At 51.6% G+C, this 15,137-nt stretch overlaps 1 protein-coding gene across 1 annotated transcript in view; it reads left to right on the top strand.

Moving 5' to 3' along the window:
- Window positions 1-15,137, top strand: part of WNK2 (WNK lysine deficient protein kinase 2) — a gene marked incomplete at its 3' end in the record, with an annotated part of 156,928 nt that overhangs the window by 118,380 nt on the left and 23,411 nt on the right. Inside the window, exons 24-28 of the mRNA XM_082842583.1 lie at window positions 544-758; window positions 1,649-1,837; window positions 2,567-2,665; window positions 9,124-9,168; window positions 10,647-10,906. Of these exons, the coding sequence (XP_082698709.1) occupies window positions 544-758; window positions 1,649-1,837; window positions 2,567-2,665; window positions 9,124-9,168; window positions 10,647-10,906 (808 nt within the window). The remainder of the gene's footprint in view (window positions 1-543; window positions 759-1,648; window positions 1,838-2,566; window positions 2,666-9,123; window positions 9,169-10,646; window positions 10,907-15,137) is intronic.

The raw sequence follows: 15,137 nt of genomic DNA, 5'->3' as shown, positions 1-15,137 counted from the left end.
TAACATGTTTTCTGTAGACTTGCTTGTGCAGCCTTCCTCTCCTCTGAGAGGCCTCTTGGGCCCTGTTCCCTCACATGGAGGAAGTAACACTTATTTGCCTGATAAGCTGAGGCAACCCTCCAGTTCTGAGCACTGATTATTTGTTGCTTCACCCATGCTCACGATTAGGGTTTGTGTTGTAAGCATAAATGTGTGAAGTTGTTCATACCGCTCCCCCTACCACTAAGGAACACAGCAATGTTACAAGTCTGGATATCAGAAAACTTGACTCTCCTTAGGCTGGGCTTTGTGCAGTTCTCTATTGCTGGGTGTGTTGATGCCAGAGGCCCCCAGTGATACTCCCACTTGGCTTAGCTGTAAACAGAAAGGGATGTTTAAATGCCCCTGTGTCCCCTGTGTGTGGCCCATCTGCCCAGGCTACCCTGTGGGCTCCCCGCCGCACTCCTCACACCTGTCCTGCCAGCCCCGGGCTCTCCTGCAGGGGCCTCGTGTTGGAATCAAGCAGAATGCCCACTGGCTTCCCTCTTCCCTTCCCTCCTGCAGGCATCTGAAGGAGATCTCGGAGCTACAGAGTCAGCAGAAGCAGGAGATCGAGGCACTGTACCGCCGCCTAGGCAAGCCGCTGCCCCCCAACCTGGGTCTCTTCCACACGGCACCTCCAGTCGGCCGCCGGAGAAGGTCCAGCAAGAGCAAGCTGAAGGCGGGGAAGTTGCTGAACCCCCTGGTGCAGCAGCTCAAGGTCGTGGCCTCCAGCACAGGTTGGCCCAGGGCCCTCCTGGCCGTCCTCATGCGTGGGAGCCGGGCAGGCGGGAGGCAGGCACGAGGTCCTGAAAAAGCGCTTCTTGAATCTCCTTGCACTGGAGCAGGCGTTTCAGGCCTGGGAGAGTCCGGGCCTCTGCCTCTCCTGCCGGGAAGGAAGGACTGAGGGGCAGGCTTTCGCGGAGTCCTCGGCCACCTGTGGTTGCAGTGTGCTCCTCCTTGCAGAATGCTGCCTGCTTCCTCTGACCCCGTTTCTCAGGCATATGTCACCCCCTGACAGAGGGGGTCGAACAGCTGCCTTGGTGGGGGGGAGAGGATGGTAAGGCTCCCCCACCCCTAGCCCTTAACCGCAGTGCCCAGGCACTGAGAGTGCACCCTGACCCCAAGCCCCCACACTCTGGGGTGGGAACCCAGGGAGCTGAAATCCCCAAATGCGCCAGGTAGGAAGCCAGCAGTGAGTTAACCTTAAGCCCTCCCTCTCCATGTTACAGATAACCTGCAGGGCACACATCCAAGGATTACAAGGATTACACAAAACTACATGAATTCCATGCCAATTCCTAAAGCTAACATGAGACTTATGAGAGTGAGGAAATCCACAGGTCCCCTTTGAGCCTAGGTGTGCATCTCCAGGTGTGCTGTGGTCTTTTCACTGCACTTGCACAACACAGGCTGGCACAGTGTTGGTGATTAGTAGAAAGAGTGGTCGTTTTCTTTGATCTTCCTGACACCCCCACATGGGCGACCCAGCCATGCCCCCGTTGCCTGCAGGGACTCAGCTTCCCCAAGGTCACCCAGCAAAGAGCAGGGAGGATAGACATGGCCTGAGCTGGCTGGTCTGTCCTGTGGTGCCTCATCGTGCCTGTCACCCCTTCTCCCCCCAACCCAGGTCACTTGTCAGACTGCAGCAGAGCCCCTCCTGCTAAGGACCCTGCCCAAGCTGGGGCAGGGCCCGCAGCAGCTTCAGACCCATGTGGGAAGGCAGTTCAGACCCAGCAGCCTTGCTCCGTGCGGGCCTCCCTGACTGCAGACATCTGCTCCGGCTTGGCCAGTGATGGAGGCGGAGCGCATGGCCCAGGTGATTCCCAGCTCGCCCGTCTCCGAGCATGTGCTAGCCTCATAGGGCCCATGTGGCATAGAGGGGACGTGAGCTGCGGCCAAGGCTGCCGACAGCTTCTTAAGGAAAAAAAAATAATAGACGTAGCTTTTGAATGAAAAAAGTGGATGGCCTTCCCATCGTCGAGTCTTGCTGTAAGCAGCTCAGAGGGAGGTGCGCTTTGCAAGAGCCGGCCTGGGGAAGGCGCCAGGACCAGTGAGAGGTCAGATGTGGCGTCTGCTGCGTGCTCTGCGCCGGTTCCCAGGCACTAGCCCACCCCGTCCCACCCCATTCCCCACTAAACATGGGTCCTTCCGTCAGGAGGGCCAGCTGGGGGGACCGAGGGCACAGCTCTCGAGCTGGGAGATTGGCCTTGAGGAGGAAATGCTCGTCACCGCTGCCGTGGACGTAGCAGCTACGCGATGAGGTGCTCCACCCCCCACCATCTCTGTCCAGAGAAGTCGTGGTGACCGCTGCCGGTGCCCACCCCCCACCCTGCCCCGCACGCTCTCCTGGGGTCCGCTTCTCTTCCGCTCCAACACTGCCTCCTTTGCATTACATGGTCAGTGGCTGTGGTCCTCTGGGCTGGGCTAGGTGGAGCCGTGGATGCTAAGTGAAGAGGCTGATATGGCTTGTGGTGTGTAGGAGGAATCCCAGAGACTGTACTTGATGCCTGTCTCTTTGTTTTCTTCCCTCTATATTCATTTGCAGGCTGGACGGTTTACCACCCAACGTCTGAGAGAGTGACCTATAAGTCTAGTAGCAAACCTCGCGCTCGATTCCTCAGTGGACCCGTGTCTGTGTCCATCTGTCTGTATTTGTTCTTTTGTATTTTATCACCTCCTGGCCCTTGGTTTCTCCCCTGCCCCTCCCTGTCTTCATTACCTTCCATACATTCTGTAGGACGCCTACCCCACCCCATTGAAATCACCTATTTAATATAAGAAACGGAACCCCGTCCATGCCCACCCTTCTGGCCCCAGAAAGCACCAGTGCATGCTCTTGGCTGGCTCATGCCCGGACACCAAAAGCATGTGCAGTGGCTCACCCACTCCTGGCCTTGGGCGCTCTGCCGCCAGGCCCCCAGGTGCTCTGCATTTCTCTTGTCACTCGTTTGTTTAGTGTTTTTTTCTTTTTTTATGTTGGACGTAGTTTTATTTCTGTTGCGATTGTGGCAAATTTACACGTCCGCTGTCCCCAGCTCCAGCGACAACAAAAAGACAACCCCGGCCTTCTCTAGACGCATGGTGTGTTTCACACGTGTCTGGACTCTGAAGACATGCATGTAGCAAGCTGAGACAGTTCTAGAAGGTCACTGGAGGGTGTAACTTCTGTACAAGGGCCGTATCACAACATCCAGTACTGTTAACCCACTGCCCCACTCCCTGCATGTGGAAATGCTGAGAGAACGTGCTCCAGCTAGGATGTCCCAGCCCCCCTCTCCATTCTGGTCACGTCAGGAATCTCTAACCCTGAGAGATGTGATTCCCAGCCTCCTGCTGTGCCTCCCTTTCTGGGCCCGGCCCCTCCTGGTCTTGTCTCTAGCTGGAGCACTTTACTTGGTGTATTTCCTTCTCATCTCACCGACCTCAGAGATGAAGTCAATTATTCGGTTCCTCAAAGCTCTGCTAAACCAAAACTCAAGTCCCAGTCAGACTCCCTGGAACACCCTCCTAGTACCCAAGGACTCCATGTCCAGGAGTGGCACATCTGCTCAGGCTGTCCAAAATCGTTTTCATTCCTCAGATCAATTGGCCAGTGATTCAAAAGCTGTGAGGTTTTCAGGTTTTTGTTTTTCAACAGAAAAGTTAAGCTTTTAACCAGTTGGATTGTACATGCTGGTTTAGGGCATGTGGCTTTTGCTGGTACAATAAAGATACATTGTGCTTGTTGTGATCTGAGGCCACGTCCATGGCAGCCGTCCATCAGCGTTCAGTGTCCATCCCCATCAGAGGGACTCTGGCACCCTCCTGTGGGAGGGACAGGTTGGAGGCATAGGACTACATAGAAATGCTCAGGGACTGCCCAGTGCTTCTTGTCCACTAACAGGGGCCCTATTTCAGCTCGAGTGTCATGGGGCTACTGGTTAGTTGCTAAGTTGGGTGGGGGGCTGGGAGGCCTGCATGCATCCTGGCTCCCTGCTTACCTCACGGCATCACTCACTGGTCCTCTTCTGCCCGTGTGTGCCTGGCTCTTGCCTGAGAAGCTGTGGTGAGGGCACCTGGGTCTCCAGGTGTCTCATGGTCGGACAAGTATGTGTATCACTGCTGGGAGGGTGGCTGGCCAGGCGTGGGAAGCAGATGAGAGCAGGGCACTTAGAATAAAAGTGTGCCAGTGATCAGCCCCATGTTCGCCCCGAGGTCATTGCCATGCTACCTTTCTACCCACGTGGTTCTTTTTTTTCCTAAGGGTTTTCATTTGCATCGTTAATTATTGTTCCAGGATAAAAAAAAATTTTTTTTGAGGCACAGTAGGGACAAAAGGTTTATGTTTTACTTCTGTCTCTGTGGCCAGGAGGAAAGGAATGTGTGAGGCACGGCTTGGTGGAGCCAGGGACCAGGCCTAGGCGGGTTGATTTTAGGTAGTGGTACCTGCTGGCCTGTAAGGCCTTATTCCCTCTGATGCTGTGAATCTGATGGTACTGCTCGTTTTCACACCCTGGCCCTTTTAGGCACACCTTGGCTGAGTTCCTAGTCTTCGGGCCACAGCTTGGCCCCCACATGGTCTGAGGTTGCTGGTCCGAGACTGTGCTGTGGGTTCCTGCCCTGGGCCCTCTCGCCCACAGGCCTCCAACTTGGGGCATGTGCAGGCTCAGCCTGAGCTCCTGCTGCTCTAACGGGGTGGGATGCCCCAGGGCACCCCCTCCTGTCCCACGTGCTCTGGCATTTGCCAAGCCCTCTAGGGGTCCTCAGTCTGCTGGTTTCTGGATGACCGGGGAGCTTTGTGGTCCGAGAGGAGACTGAGTACATGCCTGTGAGAGACTGGAGGGAAATTCAAAGCTGGTTGCAGCCCCTGAGGGCTGAGAGGCAGGGGGACTTTGGGCAAAGATTGTAGAGAGGAGGGCATGCAGAGCAGTTGGAAGACCCTGAAGTGTGCCCACTCGGTGGGATCTGGGTTGGCTGCGAGGGCTGGAGGGAGCTTGAGCTTGGGTGCTGAGGGCCACGGCTTTGGGGATGTGGGGGCAGCTAGCCCAGCCCAGAGCTAAAGCCAAAAGAGGGTTTTCAGTTTGCTGCCTTGAACTGAACAGGAGACAAGACTCTAGGAAAATAAAACCTGTGTTAGGCTTTGAAGTACAGCAAGAAGGTCCCAGCTTCATTGAAGCTCAGAGAAGATGAGAGAGGTTGGAGATGGGTGGGGGCAACTGGGGTGGAGCTGCAGGCAGCTTCAGGAGGTGAGGAGGTAACTTGGGGTGGGTGAGGCAACCATGCACTGGATGGAGAGCCGGGGGAGGGAGGGTAAGCCTGGACGCCTCTGTGGGGCGGGTGCCGGGACAGGCCAGCCGTCGGAGCAGTAGGCAGGTCGGCCCGCAGGGAAGGGCAGATGTGGGGGTGAGGCTCTGGGCACAGAACCCTCCTCGCGGCCAGTGGAGGGTTCAGGGAAGCTTGGAGTCGGTGCGGGGTGGGGGTGCGGGGTGGGGGTGCGTGGTCGTGTTCAGAAGTGGTTGTGTGCTGTTGGTCAGAAGCTGTTGTCAGACGCATTGATCCTCCCTGCCTCTGGCTCCTCCTCATCTGAACAGAGGCAGGTGCGGGTACCCTTCCAGGACTTTCTCTGTGCATGTAGAATGATGGGGTCTGCTTTGTGCTTCTCGCACATGTCCATCAGCAGCAGGCCAGGTGCCCATGCTGTAGCAAGTTTGTCTCTGGGACTCCCAGGGGCTGCTGTGCAGCCCCCAGGTCCTTCCCTCACCTGGGAGTGTTCTCATCTCTCCCTGTGGGGACTCAGGCAGGGGGGGTCACCCAGGGAGGAGACATCCCCTCACAAAGCCCCACCCCACCCTACGACCACTCAGGTCGAGCTGTCCTAAGGGCAGGCCCTGTGCCAGCTGGGGAATGACGCTCAGGGTGGAGTCACCCTAGGGCAGAGCTGAGACACATCCTGCTTCCCTGTTCATGCTGCACAGAAGAGTTGCAGGACTTGTCTTGGCTTGAGACTAGGGGGCCGGATACAGAGACGCCCGGGATGATGTTTTGGCTCTATAGGCCATCTGTTTCTGGCGCCAGAACAGAGTGTCTAATGCCACTGTCAGGTGAAAGGCTGACCGTTGGAGGTACCCCTCTTGTCACGGGGAAGGTGGGGAGGCCCCTGGCTGGTCCACACTGAGGCTGCGGGCCCCAGTTCCTGTGAGCTTCGTTAGTATTTGAACACTGACAAACAGCAGGTGTGGTCGTGGCTACAGGGCCTTGCCCACTTCTTGAGCAGTCTGCCCGCATCGGATACCCTGGGACTTGAGGTGTCCCTTGAGCGGTCCAAGGGTCTAGACGGCACTGGGTGCCCGAAGTGCTGACCGTCCACACCAGGAGCAGCCTGTGTTTCCATGCCAAAGTGAATGGGGGGGCAAGTGGTGTGGGGGGCCTCACTGCACACAGGCCTGGGTGCTGCCTGAGACCCCTGGCCTGGCTGTGAGGGCAGGTGGCTGGTGGCTCTGTGGGCGACTCCTGCAGACACGTGCTGCACCAGCACAAGGCTTTAGGTCATCCAGTGTGTTGCTCCTTTGCAGTCTGGGAAGAACAGTTTTCCCAACAGCTGGGAGAGGCTGCCAAGCCCTGCATCCCTAGCATCTGCCCTTGTGGAAGCTTCTCTGAGTCGTTCTGGGGCCTCTAAGCCAGCTCTTGCCAAGCCTTGGCTAAGGGCGGAAGTCCTACAGGGGAAGACTCACTCTTCATGGGAAACCAGGGGTGGGGCTGGTTAAAACCATTATGCCCCGTGTGGGCCTGATGTGGGCTTCCTGTGGGCCCACGTGGGTCCCCTGTAGGCCTCCTGTGGGCCGTAAGTGGGCCCCCTGTGGGTCCCATGTGGGCCCTCTGTGGGTCCTGTGTGGCCTTGGTGCCCTTGTGTTGCTGCCTTGTAGCCTGCTGGCTCTGTAGGCAGGAACTCGATGTATACACGAGCACAGTACGGGTTGAGCAGGGCTGGGTGGAGGCTTGTTCATCAGAATCTGTCTGCGTGGTGGGTGTTGAGGGCAGGACCCAGGCCAGGGCACAGACACGGGGGAGGAGATTCAAGTGGCCACCTGAGGATGGACAAGGGCTTTGGTGTGAGTATGGACTGGTTAGCCACACGATGCCTGCTCAGCTGTGGTTCTGCACTGAGCCGGACAGTGTGGCCTCAGTGTGGAGGGACCCGAATCTGGTTTGTTTGTGTTTAAAGGTCCACCCTAAGGGCTGGGAGCCGTCTGTATTCTGGTCATCTCAGGGCCTGTGTTCAGCGAGGGCATGGAAGGCGGGGGGCTATCCGTGCTCCATCTCCTCGGGCTGTGTCCGGTGAGGGTGTGGAGGTCTCAGTGGGCTGGTATCACTCTCTGGCTCTGAGCACCGTGTCCTGGTGGCCGATGGCTTTGACCCTGGGTTCCCGGGAAGGTCGGTCTGGGGCCCTGATCGCAGGCCCAGGCTCTGTCTAGCACTCCTGACCAGGCAGCTCCTGGGGCTGGCTGGCGTGTTCTCTTTCCTGTGAGGGTGACGGGAGGCAGCTCTGAATGCAGAGCTCTAGCTGCACTAGGAGGTGCCAGGCAGGCACAGAGAAGCCTTTTGAAAGAACCTGCTACTGTGAGGCTGCAGGGACCTGGCAGAGTGATTAGTCCCATGTCCCAGGGTCATCTCTAGGGGACTGCTATGGCCCAGAGGACGCTACAACCACAGGAATCTGACTAGGAAACGTGCACTCATCTGGTGCCCTGCATGCTCACAGAGCCCAGGACCCTCTTCCCTTCGTGCCTCAGAGCCCCCAGAGGGCCTTGTGCTTCTCAGTTGGGGTCCATCACAGGACACAGACCAGCAAAAACACTTCAAAGTTCCCACTGAGAATCAGTCAGTCTGGATTGCTGGCCTTTTTGGTTTTATTAGCACATTAGAGACCCCAACAGAATATCACCTCCCTTTTTATCAAGTCAGCCTCATAGAACACAACAGAATGAACAAAAATAAGTGCAACTCAATTTGAGCTAGGTTTCTGAGCCCAGTGGGCACAGCTCTTCCCCAAGGAGCCTTTGTCCCCGTCCCCAAATGCAGGAGGCAGCATCTTGCCTTCCACAGCGAGAGTGCTAGGAATGGCTGTGTGGCAGGCACCCTCCAGGGAGTATGGGGTGTGCAGGGAATTGTGCTCCAGGCGAGGGGGCCGTGGGCCGGAGCACAGACACCCTCCGTGATAGTGTGGCCTTGCTGAGTGACCTTGGGGACACCTGAGCCGTCCTTGCCCATCCCACGTTTGCCTGCTTGGCTCCCTGGGATGCCACTGGGTAAGCTGGGTGTGGCAGCCCCTCCCAGGCAACTCATCTGCCCTCCAGGTGGGCACTGACTGTCAGTGCCAGACACTAAAGTCACTGCCCATCTGTCTTAGCACAGACAACCTCTGAGGAGCACAGGGCCTGGCAGCATTTAGTCATGGTGCAATAAGGAGGCCTCGCCCTGCCCCAGTGGACCTGGAATACCAGATGAGGCAGCAGCGATACAGAGAATCAGGGTCGGCCCTGCCTCCCACCTCTCTAGATAGGATCCCTCAGATTTCCCCACCACACTTGCCACTGGCCTGTTCAGGGCAGCTGTCCAGGATCTGGGATTGGCCTCAAACCTGCAAAACAATGTATCTTTTTGCACTTGGAAAACTGCCCATGGGCCTCCCTCTGGGCAGAGCTAGGCTCTGCTCCATTGAGAGCTCTCCTGGCTGACTCTTGGTGGGTTTCCTGCCTCAACCAGCGGGGCTCCCAGAAACCTTACATTTGAAAGCCAAGCAGTGTGCTTTGCTTTTTTTTTTTTTTCTCCTTTCTCTCTCTCTCTCTTTTGTTTTTTGAATATGCTTCTAGAGACACACACACTTCTACATGAAGCTTGGGGCTTGGCCCTGCACCTCCGCCCCTCGGCGAAGCTCGTGTGAACCTCCACACTGACTTGGGGGCCGCCCAGTTAGCCCAGGAGGCTGGTCCCTTCTCTCTGAACTGCTGGCCTTTGCTCCTCCTCACACACTGATGACTTTTGCTTAGAGTGTGGTGGCTTGTCCCCCATGTGTGCTGTCCTGCCTAACCCTGTGGTCTTGTGTCATTTCTTCTTCCCTTGCAGGGTCTGCCTTGAAGCGTCTCTGTCTAGGCAAAGAGCACAGCAGTCGTAATTATCGGGTTTTTTACCCCTTGTCCGCTTCCATCGCATGGGCTTTATTGTCGCTAGTGTGCATCAGGGTTTCCGCGACTAGACCGGGAGCCAAGGGCCCAGCGGGTGGCCGGGCGTGGGCCTGCTCTGCGCCCACCCTTCACAGGTGCTGCTTGGCCTCCGCCTGGCGAGATAGCCGCCTTCGGGCGCCCTTTTGAGTCTCCATGGCTCCTAGAGTTTGTGCATTCTTGCCAGTTCACATCTAACAGGCTGTCCTTCTCCGGAACGTCCACATATTACCAATCATTAATTGGCTCCTTTTCCAAAACCGTAGGAATGAGTATTTCCTTGAAGTGCTAAAGATGAGTGCCCCTCACAGAGGAGAGATGCCAGGACAAAATGGGTATCAGTTTACCTGGGCCGCCCACTGCTCTCATCTCATGCCTTTTTTTTTTTTTTTTTTTTTTAATTTATCTGTTTTTCTTTTCTGGCTGAAATGTTCATGTAGAAATAGCAGCGTGTGTAAAATCTCATCACTAATGTTTAACTGTTTGTGTCTGTGCTGTTTCATTGCTAGCCTCTAAAGTAAACTACATATTGCAATGGCTTGTTTGAAGAGATGGTCATTAGGTTATTTATTGAATGCAGAAAATTTAAAAATTGGTTTATCCAAAATTGCCAATAAGAAATTACGTGCTGGGGAAGGAAAGGGACACAATTCAAAAAAATTTAAAAGTCCTGTTTTGGTCATTAAAAAAGATCTTTGAGTGAAGTGGCCAAGTGCGCTCACCTTTGTCCAGCTCCACCTAAGCCACAGCCCCAGGCCTTCCCGGGCAGCCGGGCCTCCCAGTTCCTCCTGTGATAGGCATCAGCCCCTCCGTTGGCACCAAGCTTGTAGACCCATGTCGGAAGGCTCTGGGCATTTGTATCCTTTATTGTTATTACACACTCTGGTGAGGAGAGGCGTGATTTCTGTGTCTTAAATTCCAAATCACCAAGTCATTATCATTCACGGAAACATGAGCAATCCAGCCTATTGCAAGCATTTTCCCTTTGCTGGAAGGATAGCAGCAGCTGCTAAGCATTCTGCCTAAAGTATTGTTGAATCACCTCTGAATCCTCATATTAGAGCTGAGAGTGCAGAAGCCTGAGGAATTTGCCCCCAGTCTGTGTCCAGCTGCACCAGGAGTTTTCTAAACTCTCTCACATGGGGGTCTGGTGGTCCTGGGCAGTGTGGGCACAGAGGATGCTGAGTGAGGCTGCCAGCAGCTGGGGTCCTGTCCCCTGGCTGATGAGATGGGTGATGGCTGCCTGGCAATGCCCAGTCCCCTGAGGTCGCTCCACTGTGTCTAAAACTGCATGGACCCCCCCAATGCAGACCATCTCCTGAAGCAAGGTGTTGCCTGGCTTAAGCGAGACCACTGTATGAATGACTGCAGCCAGCCAGTGGTGCTGGCGTGTGGTGTCACCAACCCTGGCCTGTGTGTGCTCTCTAGGGTCCTCCACCAGCAGCCTGGTCCCGGGCCCTGAGCCGGGCCCCCAACCTGCCCTGCACATCCAGGCGCAGGTGAACAACAGCAACAACAAGAAAGGCACCTTCACGGACGACCTGCACAAGTTGGTGGATGAGTGGACAAGCAAGACGGTTGGGCCCACACAGCTGAAGCCGTCACTCAACCAGTTGAAGCAGACGCAGAAGTTGCATGACATGGAGGCCATGGCAGGCTGGCCCCCGGCCTCTGGCGAGGCACGGGCTGTAAGTGGGGCACGGGGTTGGGGTGGGGGCTGGGCTTGCCCAGAGTCGAAGACACAGAATGGGAATGAAGCTGTGACTCCAGATCTCAGCAGAACCTCTGAGCAGCAGGCCTTAGCCCAGTGTTGGGCAGTGTCTAGGTGGGGCTGGCCAGCAGCTTGCAGGTGTGGCCTCATCCTGGTGAGCCCACCTCAACCTGTCTTCCACCAGAGCCCAAGCTGGCAAAGTGGGTGGGGTCTGCACGACATACCCAGGGGACACCCCTTATTGAGTTTTAGCTCAGGTGCCCCAGACCACGTGGGGCAGAAGTGAGGAGCTGCTGTCTTAGGTTTTGTTGTGTGAATTGTTCCTGTATTAGGACTGCTGACTTCAAAGCCTACTTGAAGGAGTATTCCCTCTTTTTCAGTCTCCTGGAGGAGTTTGTGCAAGATTATGTTATTTTTTCCTGAAATGTTTAGCAAAGTTCACTGGTGAAGCCATCTGGGCCAGGAGGGTTTTGTTTTTCTTTTTAACTTTTACTTTTTTATTGGAGTATAGTTGATTAACAATGTTGTCTTAGTTTCAGGTGTACATCAAAGTGATTCAGTTATACATATACATGTATCTATTCTTTTTCAAACTCTTTTCCCATTTAGGTTGTCACATAATGTTGAGCAGAGTTCCCTGTGCTATATAGTGGGTCCTTGTTGATTATCCATTTTAAATATAGCAGTGTGTACATGTCAATCCCAAACTCCCTATTCCTCCTGGACCCTTCTCCCTGGTAACCATAAGTTCAGTTCTCTAAGTCTATGAATCTGTTTGTGTTTTGTAAATAAGTTCATTTGTATCATTTTTTATTTTAGATTCCACATATAAGTGGTATTGTACGATATTTGTCTTTCTCTGTCTAACTTACTTCACTCAGTATGACAATCTCTAGGTCCATCCATGTTGCTGCAAATGGCATTATTTCATTCTTCTTAATGGCTGGGTAATATTCTGTTGTATATATGTACCACATCTTCTTTATCCATTTCTCTGTTGATGGACATGTAGATTGCTTCCATGTCTTAGCTATTGTAAAAAGTGCTGCAGTGAACATTGGGGTGCATGTATCCTTTTGGACCATGTTTTTCTCCGGATATATGCCCAGGAGTGGGATTGCTCCCCTATGATCTTTTACTTCAAAAAGTTTCAAACATACAAAAGATTGAAAATTCTTCAGTGAACTCTCAGGTACCTTCTACCTATGAGCTATGATTGACATTTTGTTGTTACATATTTATCACCCATGTCTACATCCCTTGAGGGTAAGGTTTCCATTATGGATTTAATTTCTTTTACAGTTTTAGTACCATTTGGGTTTTCTATTTCTTCTTTCTGTTAAATACTGCTTTTCTAACAATTTGATACACCTCTAAATTTATCTGAGTTTTCCAGTTAATTGGTATAAAGTTGTTTATAATATTTTCTCTTCACAGTTTGCAGGATTTGCAGTGATGTCTTGTTTTTCATTCTGATATTGGTGATTTCTCTGAATTTATATATTTTATTCGCCTTTTCAAAGAGCTCATCATTTTGATGGTAATTCTTTATTGTATATTTCATTAGCTTCTTCCTTTTATTATTTCTTCTCTTCTATCTTTGGGTAACTTTTTTGTTCTAGAAAGTTTCTTGAGATGTGTAGTGCATTGATTTTGAGCCTTTCTTCTTTTATAATACAGACATTCAGGCTATCAAATTCCTTCTAGTGGTATTAGCTGCGTTCCAAAGGTTTTGATAGGTAGCATTTTCTTTAACCTCTGATCAAAATATTTTATAATTTCCATGGTGATTTGAGGTAATATAGTTATTAATTTCCTCATGAGCTTTTTGATAGTGGTTTTCTGGGGATTTTTTAAGCCTAATTGCACTGTGATAAGAGAACAGATTTTGTGTGTTTCCAGTTCTTTAAACCTTGCTGGGACTGGATTTTTGACCCAAGCTGTCAGCCACTGCTCCACAGGTGCTTGAGGTCATCCTCTTTCATTCCCTCTCACGTCCACACTCCCAGTCTGAACTTTTGTTCCTCTTCTGTAGTAACCTCCTGACACTGTACCTCCATGAGTTTAACTCTTCAAATCTATTCTCCATTATTCTGGGACAGAACTGAGAATTCATAACACAGTCCCAAGGCCCTGCAGGTTCTGCACCTCAAGCCCTGGGCAGGCTAGTCTCTACTCTTCTGTCCAGACTCCACCACATCAGCTCTCAGCATCTGTGCTGGGCCAGGCCCTGTCAGTCAGCTCTGCTAATTCTGTTGTTCAGATGTCTGGGATTCTTTTTTTTCTTTTTTTTTTTTTGCGGTACGCGGGCCTCTCACTGTTGTGGCCTCTCCTGTTGCGGAGGACAGGCTCCGGACGCGCAGGCTCAGCGAACATGGCTCACGGGGCCAGCCGCTCCGCGGCATGTGGTATCTTCCCAGACTGGGGCACGAACCCGTGTCCCCTGCATCGGCAGGCGGACTCTCAACCACTGCGCTGCCAGGGAAGCCCTGGGATTCTTAATAAGGTGTTCTTTTTTTTTTTTTAAAACTATTCACCACTATCCATTTTTAGAACTTTTTTATTATCCCAGACAGAAACTACTCAATAAGAAATAACTCTCCAGTCCCTCTTTCTGGTAACTCTGGTAACCTCTATTCTACTATGAATTTGACTTCTCTTGGTACCTCATATAAGTGGAATCATACAATGTTTGCCCTTTTGTCACTGGCTTACCGTAATGCTTTCAAGCTTCAATTTTTAAAAATTGTGGTAGAATACACATAACATAAAATTTAACATCTTAACCATTTTTAAGTCTGTACAGTTCAGTGGTATTAATTGCATTCATATTGTTGTCCAACCATCACCACCATCCATCTCCAATTTTTTCCTTTTGCAAAACTGAAACTCTATACCCAATGAAAAATAACTGCCTGTATATATATGCTCCCCTTCCCCCAAGCCCTTGGCAACTACCATTCTACTTTCTGTCTCTATGAATTTGACTTCTCTAGGTACCTCATATAAGTGGAATCATACAGTATGTGTCTATAACTGGTTTATGTCACTTAGCATAATCTCTTTAAGTTTCATCCATGTTATAGTGTATGTCAGAATTTCCTTCCTTTTTATTTACTTATTTTTTATTACTATTTTTTTCATCTTTATTGGAGTATAATTGCTTTACAATGTTGTGTTAGTTACTGCTGTACAGCAAAGTGAATCAGCTATATGTATACATGTATCCCCATATCCCCTCCCTCTTGAGCCTCCCTCCCACCTTCCCTATCCCACCCCTGTAGGTCGTCACAAAGCATCGAGCTGATCTCCCTGTGCTATGCAGCAGCTTCCCACTAGTCATCCATTTTATATTTGGTAGTGTATATAAGTCAGTGCTACTCTCTCACTTTGTCCCAGATTCTCCTTCCCCCACTGTGTCCTCAAGTCTGTTCTCTACATCTGTGTCTTTATTCCTGCCCTGCCACTGCGTTCATCAGTACCGGTTTTTTAGATTCCATATATATGCGTTAGCATATGGTATTTGTTTTTCTCTTTCTGACTTACTTCACTCTGTGTGACAGACTCTAGGTCCATCCACCTCATTACAAATAACTCAATTTCGTTCCTTTTATGGCTGAGTAATATTCCATTGTATGTATGTGACACATCTTCTTTATCCATTCATCTGTCGATGGACATTTAGGTTGCTTCCATGTCCTGGCTATTGTAAATAGTGCTGCAATGAACACTGTGGTACATGTGTCCTTTTGAATTATGGAATTCTCAGGGTATATGCCCCAATAGTGGGATTGCTGGGTCATATGGTAGTTCTATTTTTAGCTTTTTAAGGACCCTCCGTACTGTTCTCCATAGTAGCTGTATCAATTTACGTTCCCACCAACAGTGGAAGAGGGTTCCCTTTTCTCCACACCCTCTCCAGCATTTATTGTTTGTAGACTTTTTGATGATGGCCATTCTGACCGGTGTGAGGTGATACCTCATTGTGGTTTTGATTTGCATTTCTCTAATGATTAGTGATGCTGAGCATCTTTTCATGTGTTTGTTGGCAGTCTGTGTATCTTCTTTGGAGAAATGTCTATTTAGGTCTTCTGCCCATTTTTGGATTGGGTTGTTTGTTTTTTTGATATTGAGCTGCATGAGCTGCTTGTAAATTTTGGAGATTAATCCTTTGTCAGTTGCTTCATTTGCAAATATCTTCTCCCATT

Source organism: Leucopleurus acutus, assembly GCF_964270905.1.
Source record: "Leucopleurus acutus genome assembly, chromosome: 7".
NCBI classification, from domain to species: domain Eukaryota; kingdom Metazoa; phylum Chordata; class Mammalia; order Artiodactyla; family Delphinidae; genus Leucopleurus; species Leucopleurus acutus.
This window is presented reverse-complemented; position numbering and strand designations above follow the sequence as displayed.